Genomic DNA, 22,511 nt, shown 5'->3' on the forward strand with positions numbered 1-22,511 from the left:
TTTTTTTTTTTTTCACCTAAACCAATGTCAGGATTTATGCATTTTATTACATTTTAATTGGCATGCAATGTATTTACTCATTATTTATTACTAATTTACAGTTATATTTGTGTTTTACTGAGCTCTACATGTGTCTGTGCACACATATAGTTGAAAACCTATGTAACATTAGTATTGCACTGCAAAATTACATCTTTGTCTTTATAGCTGACTTAATTTCCTTTCATGCAAGTCAGTGTATAAACAAGTTAACCAGTCAGATCACAATATTTTGGTTCTTGCCACCTCTGTAAGACTCTAAACTATAAAAGACTATAAAGACTATAAACTACAAATGGGACTAAATAACTCTCAGATCTTAGTCTTTTTTTCCGTATAATCAGTATAATATTATACATTGTTCTCTCCAGGATATTTTCTAGGAATTTATTAGAAAATTACATAGTGTGTTTTGTATGTCAAGTCTTTCTGAGGAGCCTCCTGTCCTCTCTGGCATCCTCACACTGGACATTAATGTGTAATTTCTGCTGTTTTTGTCTTCCCACCCCTTCTCAGTTCTGCATCGATGCTATGGCAACAGCCCTCTGCGACTGCCACAGAACCACCATGTGGAGGACGAGGTCATCAACAGCTCGACCGTCCTCTCTACCTCTCGACACACCTCTGACATCAGGTACTGTCCACACCTCCAACAGCTTTCTTTTCCACTGTTCACACTAAGTCTGGTATACACAATCCTAGAAAGAGATAGAAAGGAACATTTTGAGCGTCTCTCTTTGATCTCATGACTTCTTTGCCCTCAAACCACTGGCCATACTATTAGCTGATGAAAAGAGAACCTTTGAATCATTGCAAACCTCAGAGACTGCCGTCATCTCTATCCTTTCTTCCTTTGCCCCTTCCTTGAACCCATTCTTTGCTGGAAGCACACTGGCTGCCTCCGTTTCAGCTGGTTGCATCACCCAGCAGCATCTGCTGTAAGCATGGACAGGGTTAGCTGAGGGAACAAAGCCATCCGCCTTAAACAGAGTGTCTCTGTGATGCCCAAATACAATATACTGGGATTAGAAACAGACTTATAATTCTTATATTTTATTTGTGCCGTTTTTCTGTCAGCTCTCAGAAGGAGGAGGATGGAGAGAGGAGGAAGAAACAGAGGACCTTTCAATTTGGCTATGCTGAGCTTCCACGTTACACAGCTCTGGATGCAGTGGGATGGGTATGGGTTTTTTTGTTTCCTTTTCAAATGTAAAAGACCTGATACAATTACCAGTATGTGCAATATGACTTTCTGAATGTTCATCACAGTTTTTCTTTAAAGAAAGAAGTCACGCAGCTGCTCACTGAGGGATTAAACAGTCTCTGGACTGATGAGACAAATACTGCCTGATGGCCTGTCTTTCATGTTCTATTTGACAGCTAATTAGTATTAAATAGATTTAGAGTAAATTGTGATCAGAATAACCAACTTCAGCTCTTGTGAGAAAAAGAACAGCCACTAGAACAACCAGTCCTTCAAACATCATCTCTGCTGCACACAAAGCCGAGCTGGTTCTCCCACTCACTTCTCTATGTAATACTCCAAGTGCTGTGTATTTAACACAATCATACACTTGACTCTCAAAACTAAATACTTTACTTTAAATACTACTGAACTAGCAAATTCATTCCTTTAGCACCACCTAGTGGTGTCACTTGATAACTGCTTTTAATGTACACAACAGAGGTGACCAACAGTCTGAAGGTTTTCATCCTAACCAGTCTCACTCAGATGTTGCCACAACTAGGTTACTACAGTTGTAAATGTGTCATCTAATTACCTTCAGAGCCTGATATCTATTCATAGAGGGGTTTCCCTGCATAGAGAATTGTCAAAGGGGGCCACCTCCGTGTGTCTTCATGGAAAACACTATTTTCTAACAAGCGTTGCACTTGGTGGACATTGGCAGTACCTCAATGTGGTGGCGGCAAATGATTGGGGTTTGATCTAAAAATACAAAGAAATTAAGTTTTTGTATTTGTCATACACTGTAAAACAGGGGTACAATATAACTCAGGATGCATTCTTAAAGGGTTAAAATTACATTCTTCATTTCACCTGGACTTTAGTAAAATATGATTTATATAAAAAATATATGTGATATATAAAATATATTAAATAGAATTGTCATTTTCTCATATAATTAGTAGAACACCTAAAATATATTGCTTGTTCTCCACAGGGTGCTGCAGCAGTTCTGTTCATGCAGTTCTGTAAGAGGATCCACTCCCGGCTCTCTTCAGGGTCTGAGCCGAGTCCGATCCCTGGTGCCCGGACAGCACCCTCCACCCTACACAAATGTGGCTACCGCATCCTGCTGGATATCTGTGAGTCCTTATCAGATTATTATTATTAGATAACTGAGCCCACTAGTCCCACCGATGGTTCACCATTATTATATCAGCTGATGAAACCCATTACAAAGATAGTTCTACACAGCAGACCATCTCACCCCTTTTTCCTTTTAACCTCGGGTGATCAGAATCCTGACTTTGTTCTGTTGCGTCTGTCTGTGATCTCCAGTGCCCAAACGTGATGTCCTGCCCAGAGGAAGGAGTGTGTTGTGTCTGCAGGGGGTGCCAGAGAGTCAGAACCAGGATCAGTCCCTGTCTCAGAGCAGCAGCAGCAGCAGCAGCAACAGCAGCAGCAGTGCAGGTGACACCAGTCTTCACAGCAGTAGTGAGCAGGACTATCTGACTTCTGCCATCTCTGACCCACAGAGGGCACTCCTGCACCAGGATTCATCTATACCCGGTTTGTACTGTACGGTGCTATTCATAGTTGTCAAAAACAACTTTTTAAAATTAATATTTTATTAACCAAGTAATTTAGGAGCAGGAAACTAAGATCTTTTCCTTCCTCACTCACAGAGGAATCACTTCTGTCAGCGTCCTGTCCTCTGCAGAATGATGCCAGCCAAGACAACACAAAGACAACAGATGCTAATGACAAGGTGGGAGACTCCTTTACTTTATGTCAAGTTTATTTTTAAGAAAGCATTTATTTATCTTTACAAAGGACTGACTGACTTTTTTTTTTTAATCCTCTTCATTTTCAGGACATGTTGTCGAGTGAGGAGAGGCTGGCAGGAGCAGCACTGAACCTCAGACATGTGGGAGACACCAGTGTTCCTGTTATCCTCAACATCATTGGTAATGACTTACTGACAAAGTCACACACCAAATCATTATCACACATTTATACTCAAGACAATCCATTTTTACACAAACCAAATGTCATATGTTCTTCCTTTTACAAAGTATTTGAGCTAAATTAACCCTAATAAGTTTGTTCCTCCATTCATAGCTAATATCTTCATCTCTCTGTTTATGGCAGGTCTAGAAAGTGCCAAGGGTGAGAACTACGAGGAAGCTTTTATATGTTTTGTTGCTGCAGCTCGGCAGGGTTACAGCAAAGCCCAGTTTAACTTGGGTGTGTGCTACGAGAAAGGCAGAGGAGTCAGCAAGGACAAAGAGAAGGTGAGACTCCAGGCAGCACAGTTTAGTCTCTGCATGCTTCATCATTCTGAAGATCCTCGTACTTACTCTTCTACAACGAAAGGAATCAGTCTTGAGATGATTCTCGTGTGTTTTCTTTTCAAGGCTCTGTATTACTACTGGCAGGCAGCAGCTGGGGGTCACAGACAGGCTCAGTACCGCTATGCAAAGCTGCTCATGACCAGCAGGGGGCACCAGAGTTTAGAGGAGCTGAACGCAGCCATCAGCTTATTGGAACAGGCTGCTGCAGCTGGACTCACCAAGGTAGAAATCATGACATAATCTTAGTTCTTGCATAGAATACCTTTAGCAACTGTAGTGCAAATACATTCAACTTCTGTTTAACAATATTATAATAATAAATTTCCAACACTGTTTTATTACATTATCTTTATTATGAGATATTACACTGTAATACCACTGCTCATTTAAGAACTTATCTACATACTTCACAGGAGACACTTTGACATGTCACAGTAATGTTACAGAATGTTACAGCCCAAGATGACAATTACAAATTACTTGTTTAGTTCAGCAAACGGTACAAAACCTTCAGTAATTTAAAATCTTTGTAGTGAATCTTTGACATTTTTGCTTAAAAAACAACTGACAGTATGTACTGATTATTTTTCTGTCAGTCGACTAATTGATTAATGGAGTAATCTCCTCAGCTCTATTTCTCTCTGTCATTTAGTGGAATGGTTATTGAAACCAAATGCATCCAGGATGCTTGTACGAATGGTCACAAATGAAAATCAAATCACTGAAAACGACATCTCATATCTATTTGCCATGCTGGGTTACAGTGTGTGTGTGTGTGTGTCATTTGATACTGGTGTATTCTTACAGAAGTGAACCAACTCTGTTTCTCTCCCTCTGCAGGCTCAGGTCTGCCTGGCCTCGGTCTACTCTCACGAGCTAGTGAGAGACGGGAGCAAGTCAGTCCAGTACCTGAAGATGGCAGCAGAGAGCGGAGTATATGTGTCCTTCTAGAATGCTTCTAGAGTTTTATTTATGGCTTAAACGCTCAGTGTTTCACCTCCCCCTCCCACCTGTACAACCCCCCCCCCCCCCCATTTCCATGCCTACCTGTCTGTGCACAAATGCCACAAACACAAGTTCTTGTACATTACAGAATATTGTTCTTGAAATTGAAAAGGCCAAAATCATGTTTGTTTTTTTTTCTTCACGTGCGCAGGACGACACTGCCCTGCTGTTCCTGGGTCAGTGTTTTGAGAGCGGCTTTGGTGTGCAGCAGAATCTGAGGACAGCAATTGAATACTACAAACGAGCCGCTCGAGCTGGCAACAAGCAGGCTAAGAGCTTACTGACGCCTCCTAATGACATGCTTAAGGGTAATCACACACTGATATTAGTCATTAGATTTTGTGCATTTGTTAGTGATGGCACTGCATGTGATGAGCATTTAATGAGCCAAGACAAAAGTGATAATATCTGTGAGAATGAGCAATTTCTCCTGTCTCCCCTTCCTCTTCAGCAGAAGAAGCAGTGCTGCGCTCCATCCGTTCAGCTCCATGTTTCTCTGTAGCCGATCATCGGCTCCAGCAGCCGCTCTCCTCTCTGGCCAGTTGCATTGCTCCCTCCACCGGTCACCCCGTGGCCCTTCCCCTCCTGCCTCACTCCTGGAGCACCGGGAACTTGTGTGTCCCCCCCACGCTGTCTACCACGCATCTTCACCTCCATCCACAAAGTGCTGAGGGAGGAACCTGCCAGTGGACTGTAGGGATAGGATAGTTGACCTTTGGCACAGGCCAAACTGAGAAATGTGTTTTATGTGAATGTATTTTCACCAGAGGAGAATGGTCAGTGTGTTTTAGGTGTGTACATAATTGTGAATCAAAATAAGTGGGTTTTTTATAAGTCTGAAAGAGTTGTTGGATACAAAGTCTTACAATATTAGTGTAGAATGACATGGAAGCTTTTTTTTATTATTTGTTTCTATACAGTACAGTGTTTTCAGTGAAATAAGTTCTCCTGTGGTTAAGAAAATGTCATCTCGTGCCTTTGGGTGGGGTGAAAATATCAAGTGGTGACTTGTTTCTCTCCCTACTAATGAGGGATAAATTACTCTCTGTGCTTTACATTAGTGTCATACTTTAACCTTCAGTAATACTGGTTGCTAAATCAGTGAAATGGTCCATTGTTGTCTATTCTTGTAAGAGACAAAAAGGGAAATCACTAAGTTTTTTTTTTTTATAGTCCAGCATAACTAAGCCAAAGTGAATTATGATGCACTATGAGGAGGATGTTCTACTGTTATGCGCACAAGTAAAATAAACAATCCTAAAAGTCTGTTGTATGGCTGTGTGGTTACTTTGTTATTCAGCGATGAGCAAAAACAGTATTTCATGGAGCAAAGAGAATTGTAATCTGTACCCAAAATGCTTTTAATTAAGCAGTACTGAAGTATAGTTTGTTGGACACATTATTCTCTCTGTATGGAAATAACTTTACAGATGGTAAGTTTTAGGAGCACTTTATATCAATCCTAATTCAATATTTATCTAAAGAGAAATTAAAGTGTGTTTGAGGGGCAGATCTGATCATGTGCAGCACTATAAACCATTCATATATTTTCTCAGACTACCGAATGACGTAAGACTCCGATGATGTGTGATTTCATTACCTGAGTAGCAAAATAACACCGGTGGATTTATTATTGTTGCGTCTCCTCTGTGCGCCGAGCGTCCTGCGTCCGCGGCTCTGATTGGCCGGCCGGGTGAGAGCTCCACAGCGCCGCGCCGCTCCGGGATCCTCTGGCGCAGAGAGAAAGCGCAGCTTTGGCCGCCAGCGAGCACCTACTCGGGCTGGGAGGGCAGATAATGTGATGTGATCCAATACGGGCGGCCGGCTGCAGCTACGGGGCGGACTGGCACTTAAAAGCGTCTGTCGACCTCGGCCCTGCTCACTACTGTGTGTGTCGTCGTGGGAGCGGAGGCGCAGAAGCCCGGAGGCTGACCGTAAGAGCGGTGAGTGGATGTAAATAGATGCTCTCGATGGGATGCGCTCCCCTCCCAGTGCGGCAGCGGTGGTGGTGGTGCTGGTGGTGATGGGGCTGGAGAGAGAGGAGGAGAGGGATGCTGAAGATTTACTGCGTCTCACGTATCGACAGCTTTTGCTTCCGCACTATTGGCAACTCCACCTATACATCCTCGGCGGTATGGTGGATTTAAAGCTGATCTAACGCTGCTTCTGATACATCAGAGAGGGAGTTTATGGAGGGGGGCTAGATTACTCCACCCATGACATCATCGACTTTTTCAAGTTCATTTTCTCCCCAGCTCGTGCTTTCATCTGTTGCATTTCATTGGTGAGGCAGTGGGTGCAGTTGAGAGTTGAGGAGAGAGGCCTGCCATTACAGGGAGTAAGTTGATACAGGATGCTTTCCTCTGACAGGCCGAGATCTCTGTCAAGAAACGATATGATGATGAGGAATCTCCAAAGCATATTATTGACGTGAGGTGATGAGAATGTGATCTTTCATTTAGGGTGACCTTCAGGTGAAATAGTATTGTAAATACTGTAAATCTGTAGCCTCTACAAGCTGAGCAGACAGTATAAACAACTAGAGCAGATAAGGATCCTGTTTTAACACCTTGATCCAAAAATAGAGAGGGAACATTGTATTTTGTCTGTCAACAAGTTTTATTTTTATTCATCCTTTGTTTTCTTTTTTATCATGCAAGTAAATATCCAGGAAAGGACATGACTTGTATAATATCTGCTTGTTTTCTGTCATGTATACATTTTACTGTGATGCAAACAACAGGAGGAAGAGCAGCAACAGGACAAAAAAGCAGAAAAAGATTAGTTCAATGAGACATGATTGTTTTATTAGTATGCTTGTATTCTGTCCTGTGACCAGCTGCTAAAATCTCGTGCATCTTATCGTGAATGACCTCTGCTGTTAGAGAGCACAACACATTTATTGAGGAGTTTAAGTACCTCTGTGTGTTGACTGTGCCCCCACTGTCCTGCAAACTGCTGTGTCATTCTCCTCGCTTTCTCCCTCTGATAACCGTTCTCTTTTTCCCCGTCCTCCCTGCTCCCCTTGCGTCCTCTCCTCGCCCCACTTTGTTTAACTAATGGAGATCTGGCTGCATTGTCTGCTGGGGGGGTGGAGGAGGAAAGTGAAGGCCGCTATCTTTTGATCCAGTTTGTCTGCAACTCAGACGTTATTGAAAAAAAAGAATAGAAGAAAGGGACAATGGGGAGTTGAAATGCTGTTTGTTTATTACTCCTTGTCAGATTTTGGGGGGTTGTGTCAGGATGTGTAATTCGTCCTCTGAGTCATGCAACATATTTGCTGTGATTTTCAGCTTCAGTGGCTCAAGGCACAAATTGTAGGTAGCCTGGTGGAAAGCTTGTATCTCCAGCTTTTGAGGCTTTTAGCTTGGTGTTGACATGATCTTATTTTGAAAGGTTTTTTATAAGCCCCAACATTAATGAAATTAATTTGAACTGATAGACGACATATGGACATATAGTCCATCAGTTATGGGGGGGAACAAAAAATGAGGAGTTACAAGGTATTTATGTGACAATATAAGCTGGTATTCAGATGAGGCCGCACGCTTCAGTGCAGGTAGTTTGTACCTGTTGAAGGTGTGTGTCTGAGTCACAGGCCTGGAGCATGAGCGCAGATTCAGCACAAACAGGTTGTTGTGATTGTCTGGCTCAGTGACAGAGGGACAACAAGCCACCCCGGGAGAGGGGAGCCGATCGGGGCCCCGCATGAACAAAGTGCACTGCTCAGGGATTCTGCTGCTTCCAAAATCCTGCCTCTGTCTTTTCCCAAGATCTTGTCGTGCTTTAAAATCTGCTGCGTTTGTATTTTCCATGTTTTTCAAAAGGCGCTGATGATGACTGCAGCATTGTTTCAGGTGTATGTGTGTTTATGATTGGACAACAGGATGTTTATACATTATGCTTGCGTGCCTGGACATGTTTTTCTACCTGCGTTCAGCCGTTTAGCAGCTTTCCACGGGGTTGTAGCCAAATTAAGTAATCCAAAAACAGAAGTGACAGTGATGCAACCCATACATGCGCTGTATCTTAAGATCATAATGATTCTCTGCCACTGTCTTTGTTGCTATCCATCTGTCTGTATTCAGCATCGCAGGGATGATCCACCCAGAGATAAAAGAGACACGGCTAGCTAGTTATCAGGCACTGGCTGCCACTTCTCCTCCCCACAGACTGGCTTACTGCTCAGCCCCGGCTTTGAATGTCAGTCCTGGATGAATAAACCGAGGGTCTGACTCACTCCTAGTATCATGCAAATGCAATCCAGCTTCATCACTCTGATGCAGTGTTGTTTTCAACTCTTCAACACTGACACCTTATGTGTCAAAAGGGCACGAGGCTGGAAAAGAGTGCACCATATTGTGTATCAGCGAGAGCCCCCGAGACTGGCTGAGCCGCAACCAGAGAGAGCAAAGAGAAGGATGATTTATCGGCTTCATGTTCAGTTGTAAGATCAGAGAAATGCAAATGAGTGAGTCTCAGCTTGATGACGTCACCCCTTTGTGATGATGTCAGAGACACATCAAGAGATATAAACAAAAATGGCCAAAAATGAAAACAAAAAGTATCTAATATTTTTTGTAGTGTAATAGTTTAGTACAACATATAAGCAGACAGGCCAGAGAAACAAAGCTTTTAAAAATATACTGACCCAGTGACCAACCATTAGCCAGCCATACAGATGCAGGTGTAAAAGAAGCTTGGAAGCACAAGAAGAATGAGTGTTATTGTACTCTCACTGACCCAGAAAAAATAGTAAGCGAGGAACACTTTCTTCTCTATCTTTTCAAAAATCTATGTTTGAAAACCGTTCCTGAGCATATTCTTAGCATTAAGGCTCTGAACTTGACACGTGAGGCTAAGAAGCACAAGAACTCTGTGGGGTCCTTTTAAAATTGTATTCGGAAAGCTTTGTAGTTTTTTTACGAATCTCTCTCTCTTCATATTTACTCCTATTATTTATTTCATTCAATCTAAATGTATTTACATTTGTTTTCAGATTTACATATCATGTCAATGAAGCTCAATAAATTAAATAAAATTTGATTGAAATCATTGAAGTGACACAGTCACAGATGAAGTGGACCCAGGCCCAAAAATTTACAGACAGATATTAGCTCATCACAAATATACTGCATCATTATCTGTTGTACATATATGACTGCCAATAGGTAATAAAGAATCCTTCCAAAAACGTTATAACATACATATTTAGGTTGATTTATGGGCCTTACACACATGGCTGCCATAGCTACACAGTAGCGCTGCACTGCAAACCTTCTGCTCACTGCAATCCCCACACTCGCCATAGTCAATGAAGGAACATCAGCAGTAGTCTCCTATTCAGTAATATTTACGGTGAAACAGAAGTTACCCTCCAGTTCTGTAAGTACACTGTAGCCTACTGTTGCTCTGCATCACAGACTTAATTACACAATGTAAACACTGTTATTGTTGGGAATATAATTATTGCACAATACAACCAGATCACATATACATCCATCTGGACCTGCGTTGGTATCCTACTAGTAAGTGAAATGATGCTAAACTATAAATAAAAACGTATGCCAAGGGTATCTATTTTGGGACTACCATAAATAAAAGGGATCCAAAAATGTTATGTTGATGTAAAAGAAGAAGGATATCGTTATCGGCATCAAAAAAATCCAGCATCAGTTAGGCCTATATTGTGTAGCACATTAAGTTATACACTTGTTACATGACTTCTGACAGTGTGTGTCCTCTCTCATCAGCTCTACCACGGCAGTGTATTTCCTGTCAGCCATGATGTCAGTACAAACTCCCCCTCTCTCCCGCTCTGGGTCCTCCCCCTCTAATGTGGGTCTGGCCAATCGCAGTGCCCCCTCTGCGACCCCTCCCACCTCCCTCAGCCTTCGCTCATCATACAACCAGCTGCTTGGACGAGACATCATCAAGGAGTCCATGGAGACCGGAAGTTCGGCCACCTTGCCAAAGAGCCGTCAGAGGTACGCAATGACCAGTGTGCGGAGCGCCATGGGCATAAGTGACAACTTGGCTTTGTCTTCTAAAAACCAACCTGTAACCAGAGGGAGGGGTCTCCCCACCAAGTCCTCCTCCAGTTCTGCCCTCTACTCCTCCTCTTCCTCCTCCTCACTGTTTAATACAACCAACCCCAAACTAGCCAAGAATGGGGCTAACATGCAGAGACGAGCTGAGAGTCAGCAGCTGGAGCTGAGCAGGGCCAATACAGAGGGTAAAGTTCACAATGATGTGATCAATAACCCCAGTTCTGACTGGCTAGAGTCTGGAAAAGACAACTCACAGCTGCCCCCATTCCGTAGAAGGACCAAGAGCTTCTTAGAGTACCATGAGAAGGGCTGGGATCCAGACCTCAGTTGGGGAAACAAAGAGGACAAGGAGGAGAAGAAGCAGCAGCCTTCCCCAGAGAAGGAGCAGGCCAGCCCTGTCAAAGAGAGGGAGAGCCAGAAGGAGGAGAAGCCCAGTAGCAAGCAAAGCTGCCAGGAAGAGAAGGAGGAAGTGGAGCCAGTGGTGGAGGAGGAGGAAGAGGAAGATGACCCTACACCAACACCAAGACAGCCCCTGCTTCCTGTGGTGGTGGAAGCCCCTCTTTCCTGCTCCTCCTCCTCTTCCACCAATAGCCCAGAGTGGGTCCCAGATAACCAGAACCAGGCTCCAGCCCAGGTCCGAGAGGAGCTCTGTGCTCCGGTTCAGGCTAATCCACGCAGTCCTGCAAAACCACCTAGGAGCTCCCAGCCCCGGGTGATCAAGGTGGAGCTACACCCAAACAACGAGAATCAGTTCCTGCAACAGTACCCACCTTCTTCTCCTAAACAGGCCCGGGCTGCGGAGAGGAACACGCCTACAAGGAGCCGGGCACCCCCTGCCCTGCCAGATCCTGAACCAGAGACTGGGCTCCCTAAAGTGGGTTTAAGAATGGATCTGACTCCTGACACTCCATCAGAGGATGAAGACTCCAGCTGGACCACCCTGTCTCAGGAGACGCCCTCTCCTCAGACTCCACGGGAGACAGGTGTGTGTGTTTGTCTTTTCATCTGATCTTTCTTTAAAACAAAATAGCACCTCTTTGTCAGCCTTTAATCTCGCCTCTGTTACACCCTCCTTTCACTCTCCCACTTTCTCTCTCCCTCCCTCTACCTCCTACAGACTATATGATCTGGAAATTTACCAAAAGCCTCTTCTTTAGCAAACAAGTCACTCCGGCAATACTGCTGGAACCTTTAAGGCCCCTGTGAGCCACCTTATGGCGCAGAGAGTCATTAGGATGGACAGAAGGATAGGATACTGCAGATAGAAGGGCGTGAAAGAGGAAGGAAAAAGGAAAGAGAAAAGAGCAGAGCTGGATTTAGTAAGAGATGATTGCCTTGGATGTAAGGCACAAAGCAACAGTCGGAGAATAAGAGGGTATGGAGGAAAATATAAGAAGGCAGACAGGGAAAGGAAAACCAGAAGAGTGAGGGAGGGAGAGATGTTGATGCCCATTGGGTCCTACTACAGGGGATGAGCCCCGGAGTTGCTATGACAACTGCAAATAAGTAGGGACAGGCTGACCATCTCTGAAATGTATCCTGTCCATCCCTGTTGTGTGTGTGTGTGTGTGTGTGTGTGTGTATGTGTGTGTATGTGCATATGTCATGATCATATGTGTTTTTGCAGAGCCCGCCTGTGTGTAGGCATGCATATGTATGTTTGTGTGATACACTCACATGCAATATGTGTTTGTGTATCGCTGTTATCCATCAGCAGATGTATGGGGTGATGGGGACCTGCCCCCAGGCTGGCGGGAGATATCAGACTCATCAGAGGTCTATTTCTGGCACGTCCCCACCGGCACTACACAGTACCACCGACCTGTTGCCTCAGGCAACCAACACACCTCTCCCGACATTGAGCCAGACACTGAAAATGACCCACAACAGGAATCGCAGGGCTCCCTCAAGCCACCCAACGAGGTGACAAGACCCACAGACTAAACACACCTTGTGGTCAAACATATTTATATTTCACTTGTGTGTACAAAGTGTAAAATTAGTATGATTAAAGGTTCTACGATCAGCAAACAAACTGATTTATATAGAGATGCTTTACAAAAAGGTGTGTTCAGTGTTTTTTTTTGTGCAGATATGTAAAGCATATCTGAGGAAATAATTTTTTTTTCTCAGATATGTTTGGCACATTTACAGCAACTACAATTGCAAAGCTATCCATTAATGATTAAAAACACTTTCTTCAGCTTTGGATACAAGGTCAAATTCTGAATTCCTGGAAAAGTTTTACTAATATGACCTGAAAACTCCTAATAATAAACTAATTAGCAAACACATTTATTAATAAAGTTCAATCTTAATGTTGAGAATAGTAGTTGGACAAAACAATCTTAACTCAAGGTCCTGGGTTTTAACCACATGTAAACAAATGTTTCAGTGATTGAAAGCCCTGGAGAAGCGAAAGTAAGTGGACCTTGAGTTAAGATTTTTTTTGTGTAGCTGTGGTAAGGGAGGAACCTCCAATATATCAAAGGTTGACACTATAACTGACAAATATACAATCTTTGTCTATTAGAAAGTTGTTGGTGATCAATGATGTACCCGCCATTGTCTGTTTGTCTCTCTATCTTTATCTGTCTCTCTCTCTCTCTCTCCCACAGCGCCCCAGCAGTCTGATATCTGACAGCTCGGTGGAGCCGGTCCCCTCCCCCTCTGGCTCCTCCCCCTCCTCCTCCTCCACCCCCTCCAATGATGTCACCTCGTCTGGACCAAATCTCAACATCTCCACCTGTGTAGCCAACGTGAGACAAAGAGTCACATTTATTTGGGTGTTCACTCGTTGAAACCGTCACTCTCTGTAGAAGTTCATATACGTTTTTGTGGGTTTTATTGATTCAATTTGGTCTAAATGGGAATGTAGGGAATGGAAAGTGTGCTTTAAATAAAAATCCTTTATTGTTATCAGCAAGAAAATACAGCTTTGGCTCATCTGAGTAACATTTAGCGTAGCTTCTTTAGCCTGCATATCATTATATGTCTGCTTTCACTGCTGCATTTATTAGATTGAAATGAGCACACAGTAATATCTGTCCAGGTCAGCCTGAAGTACATATTCAACAAAGATGAATATCTCTCATATGAAGTTAAAATGAGTGTTATCCTCTTCGGTTATTACAAAGCAAAAAGATCAAATAAGTTGGCAAAATGGATATTAGAATCTGCCAGTGTCAGTGTCTGCTAATGTCTCTTTCTGAATGTCTGTCTGTCTGTTGTGCTTCAGGAGCTAAAGGACTATCCAGTCTACCCCGATCCCAGTCTTAAGGCGTTTGAGGGAGCCACCCTCCGCTATGCTTCACTTAAACTCAAGTAACAACACACATACTCTAAAGTAGAGAAATATGTATAATTTATAGTTTTTCCAATAGATTTGTGGAGCAAGGCCTGAGCCATGATGTTTTTTTACTTTACTGTGACTATTCCTCATGTCTGATGTGCTTCTGCAGCCCGCCAGCCCAGCTAGAGACAGTGGACCTCAACAATACCTTCTCTGATCCAGAGGCAATGGTAAGATGATAACAAGAACATATAACAACAACATGCTTAACACTTGAGTATGAGATAACTTTGTGACCAAGAACAATCATCTGCTGGGATTTTTTACTGGATAAATTATAAATATATTAATTTCTAATGGCTGTACAGTGTCACAGTTTGCAGATTTATATACAGCAGACAGGCACCCTTATATATGACATTTGTTCATGGACACACAGTCAGGACAAAATCACAATTAAAGGCAAGAGCTCCAGATTATGTGTAACCAAGGATTCAAATATTTCCACAAAGTTATAAGCCAGTGTGCTGAGTAACCATGAACCCAAATACTATTCAGATACTACTCAGTATACCACCTATACATGATTATAACAATTGATGAGAACATATTCCTCTGTTATTTAGTCAGTCTGACCTTATTTGTAGCCTGATAGCCTTTCAGGAAATCGTGTATTTGTTGATGAAGGGAGATCACCAGGCTTTGTTTGCAATGATGTAATGAACCTGCTCACTGGCATCCTGTCCTCTTTCTCTCTCTCTGTCTTTCTCTCTGTTTGCTGCAGCGCCACTCAGTGGTTACTTTGTGAACTGAGCTCTGCTGAATTTGTTTAAAGCCAAACGTTTAGCATATAGAAAGGCTCAACCAGCAGACGTGTGGATGGATGATCACAATGAAAGTAGGAGCAGATAGATGAAGGAGCTGAGGAATGAAGAATCTTTCTGGTTAGGTCTGGAAAAAGACAAGACGGGAACCACAACAAAAAATGAAAACTGGGAAGCTGGATGGAAGTGGTCGGTCTGACATTTTTGGACCTCTTCGATAGTAAACGAATTTCACCATTATTGTAAAGGACATATTTAATTAATCCAACATACAGTAGTAATGATACAATATGGGATGATATTTTAGATTCCAAAACCAAAGTATCATTTAAGTTTTATTATTGTCCTTTTTCCAAAAAGAACAAACTTAAATCACAAAGGACAGAAAAGGAGACTTTTCAGATTTAAGTGAAAGAGAGGCTTGAGATCTCAGAGGAACCCAGAAACACTGGGGATAAGTGTGGGAATTCAGATATGATCTCAGAATGTGTGAAAGTTTAATGAGGAAGTAACCAAGAGAGAATAATATGGTCAGTGGCAGAGAGAGGGATGATGTGTGATTGTGTGTGCATGTTTGCTCGACACTGTTACAGGGATTGTATCCTGAGGTTTTTTTCAGCGGAGAAGAGCGAGAGTTGTGGTAGAAAGAAAGAAAGATAAAGGGTTAAAGGAAGAGAGGATAGAGGATAGAATAGCTGCTGGCCTGAGGCAGTCTACTCACACACACACCAAGTCTTTCATATTTCATGTGTTGTCTTCCCCAATCAAACCTCTCTCAGTTATTGCTCTGATGGCTGGCTTGCGATGGTACAGTAGCTGTCACTGAATACTCTACTGTACCTCTGTGAGCAAGAACAGGAACTTTGTTTGAGTTACTGTTTGTTAGTATGTGGGTACTTGGGTTGCATTTAATTTAGAATTTAAATTATGTGAAGACTGAGTTGATATGTTTAAAGGAAAATTTCAATTCAATTAAACTCGGATCTTATTTTTGTACATTTGGTACAACATATAACATCAGTTATGGTGACAATCTACTTACCAGATTAACTACAAAATCACTGAAGGGGGTGTTAAAAATTGCGAGGGGGCAATTATTTTCCATAAAATAAAATTAATTGATTTAAGCCTGCAATAGCCTCAGAAAGGCTAAATAACAGTAACATAAGGCTACTGTTTCAAAATCAAATAATACCTTTTTTTATCGTAGCACATAAGAATGTAGCACTAGCAGAGCACTGAATATTTATTGATCTTTTGAATTATTCTCATGATGTCAAAATCACCAGTTTGCGACTTGCAGCTCTCTCTTACTGGTTGACTGTCCCTTCACGTCCCTATCACCCAAGCACAACCAACAACACTGTCCAACGTTCTGAAACAACAACTAAGCGATAGTCTTTTTGCTATTTGTCTAGTGATTCATAAAGCTTAAGCAGAAGGGGCACACAAAAAAACTGAAGGGGACAAACCCCCTTTAAGACCCCTCAGGGCCAGGCCTGGACAGTGGTGACATTGCTGTAAAGAAATTCAACAGGTCAAAAACCTTGAATTATCAGAGGATCAGGCAGGTTTTAAACAAACAGATTAGCCGAACTTTTCTTTGAGAGAATAAACGTTAAATTATTACCCAGACTGTTCATCATCTATCACGGTTGACAGTCTTGTTTCAACTTTGACCTAACTTACTTGCCCTAATCCTGCACACACTGTTTTCCACGCAATTAAGTACTATAACAACATTTTGGGTGACATTATTGCCTTTAAAAGTAGATTATTATTTATTAAAGTGTGTTATTTATTACAAAGTGTTTTTTGATAATCTGGCTGAACTTTGGCTTGTTTATAACTTTTCTACTTGTCTGACTAGTCTTGTTTTTTGCCCCCTGAGACTTTATTGAATCAGTGACGCCCTGTTATGCAATCTTACCAGTTATTTTGGTGGGCACAGTGATATAACCAACAAAATGATAAGACCTGAGTTTAATTATCCCTTAAGGATAAAGGTTAGGGAAGGATATAGAGTCAAAGGAATATTGTGATTCCTTAAGTTTAACAAAACAAATGTGTGTTGTGTTTCTTCCAGTCATTTCCAGTGCGATCTCTGGGCTGGGTGGAGATGGCAGAACAGGACCTGTGTGAGGGGAGGAGCAGCGTGGCCGTCCATCACTGTATCAGACAGCTGTCCTACTGCAGGAGGGACATACGAGACTCGGCCGGTGTCTGGGGAGAGGTCAGTGTGTCAGCAGAGGCAGACAGTTACATGCAATATACAGTATGTATACCAGAGAGGGTTTCTTTCTTGACCTTTTGGCTTGTGAGTGAAGCACAACATGTTATATTTTGCATGTCTCGCAAGTTCAGCCACAGAGTGATTTGTCTTCTCATTTTAAACGGTTTCTGTAGAAGAACTATGTTTAATGCTTTTGCAACCCGGTGGGGGGTCCGGCCCCTCCAGATTGTGAGCACAAGCTGTAGCTATTGTTTGTGGTCTTACAGGGTAAAGGGATGCTCTTAGTGCTTCAAGACCGCATGTTGACCCTGGTTGACCCAGACGATCGCAGCCTGCTCCACTCTCAGCCAATCAGTAGCATCCGTGTCTGGGGCGTCGGCCGAGACCACGACAGGTAGGACACCTTCTATGACACCTTTCTTTTGTCGTTGTTGCTTGGCCAGTATGCTTTAGTTTCAGCAATTACAGATGTATTATGTCTTCTTGAATTTGAATGAGAACACACAAACATGTAAATCATGTTACAAACACACATAACAAACACACAGCATGTACAGTAACAAACTATAAAATGCATGTGTGGAACATTCTTGCTGTTAGAAGCTGATTCAGGAGTTTCAACTAATCATCGGAGAATAAAATGAACCTCATTATTATTCAGTGCATATTTGCACAAACTGCATTCAAAACCCCATAATTATGCTCATTGCTCCGTGTTTCTGTTCCAAACTGAGGCCCTATGGGGCCTTCAGTCATTTGGCAATGTCCCATGGTCTTAACCTTTCGCTATTGAGCTGACAGTGTGCTGAGGCTAGCATGGCTGCTAATGGGGATGGGGGCTATGTGTGCTCATTGATATGGGCACCTCAGGGTTTCCATTAACCCTTCAAACACAACCACCTACACACATCTGGAAACACAAGTGTTGATGTAATATACATACGCACATAGATTTAATATGTATGAGACATGTAGTATTATTTGAGTGTGTGTATATACCATATATATATATATATATATATATAAAAGCTTAACATATACACATGCCATCCTGACACCAGTGTAGATATCTTGTAAAAAATCTCTCTCTAAAAGCTAAGAGACTTTGGGAGATTCACTTTGGAGACATGTCACACAATGACCGTACAAATGAGAAGAGTGGTGGAGGTTTGCACTGCAAGGAACTGTCTGGTCCTGACATGTGTAATCAGCTGTTAAGGAATTGAGTGAAAATGGAGTTTAAAATAGCATCTGTATAAAAGGCTTGATCTCACTTCGCCTGCCCAAACTCGCAGTGTCTTGTTACCTTTTTATTTCTCTTCTCCTGTCTCTGTGTCTTTCTACACTGTTTTTTTTTTTATGACGTTTTCTTTGTGCTGCCATATTCTCTGTCACACACAGGGATGCTGTGGGATGCACCCTCCCACTCTTCTTCTCTCTCTCCTGTCTTTCTCTTTTTTTCCTTCCCTTCAACAGTAACACCACCACAACATTAGCTGTGTGTGTGTGTGTGTGTGGTGGTGTGTCGTGTGTGTGTGTGTGTGTGTGATAGATAAAACGAGGGAAAGAAAGAAAGAGATTCCCTCCACCCTCTTCCGTCTCAGAGGATTGAGAAACTTTTCAGTGGCTGTCTCTCTCAGCGGTAATGGATAAAGCATGTAGTCGAAAGAAGAGGGAAGGGTCGGCTCAGGCAAGCTCTCCCTCTTATCCTTATTTTCTCTCACTCGATCTATCTCTCTCTCTCCCTCTCTCTCCTACAGCATTACAGCTTCCACTCTGTTCATCCTCTGCTCCCACCAGCACTTTAAAATCTGCAGCGTACAGTCTGTACTCATCTGTTTGGTTTCAGGCTCATGACTTTGAATGAACTATAATTCCACCCTGGATGGGAGTGTGTATGACTTAGAAGATATTTGATGCTCTGAGACCACAATGCACTTCCCATATATGCAGTAAATTATTTTATACTATCCCACAGTTGAAGGGGGATAGTGTGCGTGCGTGTGTTTTTCTGAGACAAGAACATATTTCACCAGAGGTTGAAATAGCTTACTCTGGCCACTAGAGTGCACTATACTCAAAGTCTGCATCCTGAGAAGCTTATATAGTGACACTGAATACACGTACACCGATCAGCCATAACATCATGTCCACCAGGGTGTTCCATACCAACAAACTGTGATGTGTTCTGACACCTTTCTATCAGAACCAGCATTAACTTTTTCAGCAGTTTGAGCTACAGTAGCTTTTCTTTTTGGATCAGACCACATGGCCCAGTCTTCACTCCCCACATACATGAATAGCCATGGCCCTGTCTTCTTCCTTTGCTACCCCTTTATTGATAGGTACTGACACTGCAAGACGGGAACACCCCACAAGAAGCTGCAGGTTTTGGAGATACTCAGATTCAAGTCGTCTAGTCATCACATTGTGGCTCTTGTCAAAATCGCTCAAATTCCTCACGCTGCCCATTTTTCCTGCTTCTAACACATCAACTTTGAGGACAAAATTTGAACTTGCTGCCTAATATATCCCACCCACTGACAAGTGTCATGATAATCAGTGTTATTCACTTCACCTGTCAGTGCTTATAATGTTATCGCTGATCAGTGTAAGTATGTAGACACCTCTGTCCATGTGTACTTTTGGTCTGGAGTTGTTTTTCATGATTGGAGCAAACCCCTTAGCATAATTGGATCTTTTGATTTCCAACCTCTCATTAATGTTATGTATGTTCAGGATAGATACAGGATATACTCTATAGTGTGTTTTCTCAACTGGTGGGCTGAGAGTCTCGGAGTGTGTGTGGTCAAAAATACAAATAAATGCTCAGTTATCTGATGTCTGACAGAAAAACTTCCACAAATGGCTGTTAAGTGAAAACAGCCCATTTTGTGGGCCTTACTTATTTTATGTATAAACACAGTGATGCGATTATTATGTTAATTTTATTTATATTCATAAGAATCAGCAGCAAACAGTTGTGATGTTCATAGTGTATTACTGGTGTACTGTGCTCTGATTGCAGATATGAAAAAATGTCTATATTTTATGTAAAAATATCATGATGACAGTGTTTATATGTTTACTAGCCTATTTGAAAAATACATTTGCTTGGTTTGAATTCTGTAAAAATGGGTCACGATTTAAAAACCATGGGAAGATATTGGTCCCAAGTTGAGAGCAGATGAGAACCACTGCTCTAAAGAAACACATCTGCTTATCTGTAACATTTTTGGGGGAAACGAGAAGACTGAATAGATTAAGCCTGGCTTGAGTTTTGTGTGTTTGTAGTGACCCATGTGGTGGAGTTGTCTGGACTGTTCTGCACTTGTGTTAGGAGACGATCATTATATTATTGGTATAATTCCTGATGTGTAGGTGGGTTTATTTCTAGCCACGAGACTCATTGTATGTTAGTGAATGAAATCTGAAATATATTATAGTTTATTTTATTATTATGATTATTGTTTCTCTCTGTATTATTATTTAATACGCGTGTGGTCTTTATATGAGTTGGCTCTGGCATTTATAGTGAGTCATGAGTCGATTCTTTTAAACTTGTCGCTTGGTGTGTCTGCCGAGGGCTGGTGCAGTGATAGTGGACTGAGAGGGTGCTGTCATCTTGGTTGGTCTGTGTTGTTAGGTTCCTCTAATTATGTGGATTTTGTTTTCTTCTTTTCCTTTTAAAAAAATAAAACTAAAACAAATCTCGTGTGGAAGAACTTGACTGTTCAGGAAACAGCCTTGACCTCAACCCCATCCAGCACCTTTGGGGATTAAACAATTCATCACCCCTGATTGGGAGCAAATCCCTGCAGCCAGGTTCATAAATCTGGATTGGAGGCTGTTATAGAAACATATTAATGGATTAATGGTTTTGGAGTGAGATCCTGAACAATCAAACATGGTTGTAAAATGTGCTTTTCCACATACTTTGCACTCACAGTGTCTACTCACTCATTCACACTGTGTAGTGTGTGACTAATCGTAGCTAATTGACTGAAGCTGTTAGACGCTGATGGGCAGGAAGAAAAAAAGAAAGACACCTTTCTGAATTATGTAAAGGAAAGAGGGTGAAAAAAGGGGGAAAGAAAGGGAGCACAGAATTTATACAAGATAGCTAAAGAAAGGGAAGGAGTGAAATAGAGACAGAGATGTTTTGAATGCATGGAGGGCTCTCTTTCCGTCTCCTGTCTCTTTCTCTATCCATCTATCTGAGGAATATTCCCAGTCTTGTCCTGAATATTCTCTCTCTCTTCTTCAGCTTGATTCAATATGAATGAGCCCTCTTGTCTCTTAAGCGGGGCGGGACAAAGGGTGGTTGGTGGGGGGGGGGTTAGCTTCTCGATGAAGTCATGAAGCTATATCTGGAGCACTCAGCAAGTCCAACTATGTGCACACCCGTGTGTGCGCGTACACATGTTTGCATGTGTGTATGTGTCTGCACGTGGGCTTGAATTGATGAGGTCATGGGTCTATATCTGGAGCACTCTGTTGGTGTGTGATGGTGAATGAGTGGGTGTGCCTGTGTTTCCCCCCCCACCCGACTTCTCCATCTCCTTTTTCTGTCTGTAATGCTCTTGCGCTATTTCTACTCTTTGTCTCCAGCGGTCTTTCTGCCTCCCTCTTGTGCCATTGGCTGCACAGCTTTGCCTCTTCTTCTTTCTGCCTCTCTTTGTTTGTCCCGTCGTTGCACTTTAGCGCCGTGTAAGCCTTCCCTTTTTTTCAGCTTCAGTAAGACAAGACAGGGAGAGACAAAGATAGCAGCAACTGAGGAAGAGGAGAAGATACTCAAACAGGGAGAGCACGGGGGGGAAAGCAAGAGTGGCAGTGCTTTTGAGAGAGAGTGAGATATAAACAGAGCGATGGAGAGCCAGTGAAGGAGGAAGAGGCAGTGCATGCTTCCCTGCTTGCACTAAGCAGGACACAGGAGGACTTTGCAGGACACTCTTTGGACCAGGCAAGCGAAGCGAAGAAAGCCAACCGTAGAGGAAGATAGGGGAAGAAAAGGTGTAGCAGAAGGGAAGAGAAGGAGGAGGAGGAGGAGGAGGAGGAGAGGGAGACGCAGGGGGAGGGGAAGGAAAGAGGGAGAGAGGAAGAGGAAAAGGAGCCTCAGAGGATAAAAAAAAAGGAAGAAGAAAAAGAGAGGAGGCAGACGGGAAGAGATTTACCCCCGGGTACCGCGGCGAAGGGCTGTAGCAATGTCACCGTGGCAGAGGAGCTAACGAGGCAGGGAAGTAGTCGTCTGTAACGGGGCGAGCATGTCTGGCTGTGTGAGTACCCCTATCTCTTATTCATTCACTCCTCTAGCTCTCCTCATCCATCCTCTTCACTTACAGTCATCCATTATTGCCTCTCTTTCTCTCTCAACATTACCCCCGTCTTTCTCCTCTCCTCTGTTGATTTCTCCCAGCCCCGCTTTCATTCATTAGCTTTCCCTCTATTTTTTTCACTCATTTACTTCTCAGGCTCCTGCTGTGTGTTTGACTTCAAGCTGTGTACTTTGTCTGTCTCTCTCTCTCTCT

General features: G+C 42.6%; 2 protein-coding genes across 6 annotated transcripts in view; both read left to right on the forward strand.

The window, feature by feature from the left end:
* Positions 1 to 5,850, forward strand: part of dele1 (DAP3 binding cell death enhancer 1) — a 6,642-nt gene extending 792 nt beyond the window's left edge. The window contains exons 2-12 of one of the 2 annotated variants that reach the window (XM_035669517.1): positions 556 to 673; positions 1,117 to 1,219; positions 2,223 to 2,367; positions 2,564 to 2,794; positions 2,911 to 2,993; positions 3,099 to 3,192; positions 3,377 to 3,519; positions 3,643 to 3,801; positions 4,420 to 4,512; positions 4,736 to 4,892; positions 5,036 to 5,850. In XM_035669517.1, coding sequence (XP_035525410.1) covers positions 556 to 673; positions 1,117 to 1,219; positions 2,223 to 2,367; positions 2,564 to 2,794; positions 2,911 to 2,993; positions 3,099 to 3,192; positions 3,377 to 3,519; positions 3,643 to 3,801; positions 4,420 to 4,512; positions 4,736 to 4,892; positions 5,036 to 5,292 — 1,583 coding nt within the window. In that variant the 3' untranslated portion in view covers positions 5,293 to 5,850. The remainder of the gene's footprint in view (positions 1 to 555; positions 674 to 1,116; positions 1,220 to 2,222; positions 2,368 to 2,563; positions 2,795 to 2,910; positions 2,994 to 3,098; positions 3,193 to 3,376; positions 3,520 to 3,642; positions 3,802 to 4,419; positions 4,513 to 4,735; positions 4,893 to 5,035) is intronic. The other variant, XM_035669518.1, reaches the window with a different exon arrangement.
* Positions 5,851 to 6,207: 357 nt separating this feature from the next.
* LOC118333201 (amyloid-beta A4 precursor protein-binding family B member 2) overlaps positions 6,208 to 22,511 on the forward strand; it is a 40,103-nt gene continuing 23,799 nt past the window's right edge. For 2 of the 4 annotated variants that reach the window (XM_035668744.1, XM_035668745.1), the window contains exon 1: positions 21,599 to 22,259. Coding sequence is in view for 2 of the 4 variants with exons in the window: in XM_035668742.1 (XP_035524635.1) it covers positions 10,369 to 11,617; positions 12,349 to 12,557; positions 13,253 to 13,393; positions 13,873 to 13,958; positions 14,096 to 14,156; positions 16,837 to 16,983; positions 17,250 to 17,377 (2,021 nt within the window). In the remaining 2 variants the exon portion in view is untranslated. Of the gene's footprint in view, positions 6,528 to 10,337; positions 11,618 to 12,348; positions 12,558 to 13,252; positions 13,394 to 13,872; positions 13,959 to 14,095; positions 14,157 to 16,836; positions 16,984 to 17,249; positions 17,378 to 21,598; positions 22,260 to 22,511 lie in introns of those variants that run through there. The other 2 variants (XM_035668742.1, XM_035668743.1) reach the window with 2 other exon arrangements.

This window comes from Morone saxatilis, unplaced genomic scaffold (genome assembly GCF_004916995.1).
Source record: "Morone saxatilis isolate NCDOM2014 unplaced genomic scaffold, NCSU_SB_2.0 Contig22, whole genome shotgun sequence".
NCBI lineage: Eukaryota > Metazoa > Chordata > Actinopteri > Moronidae > Morone > Morone saxatilis.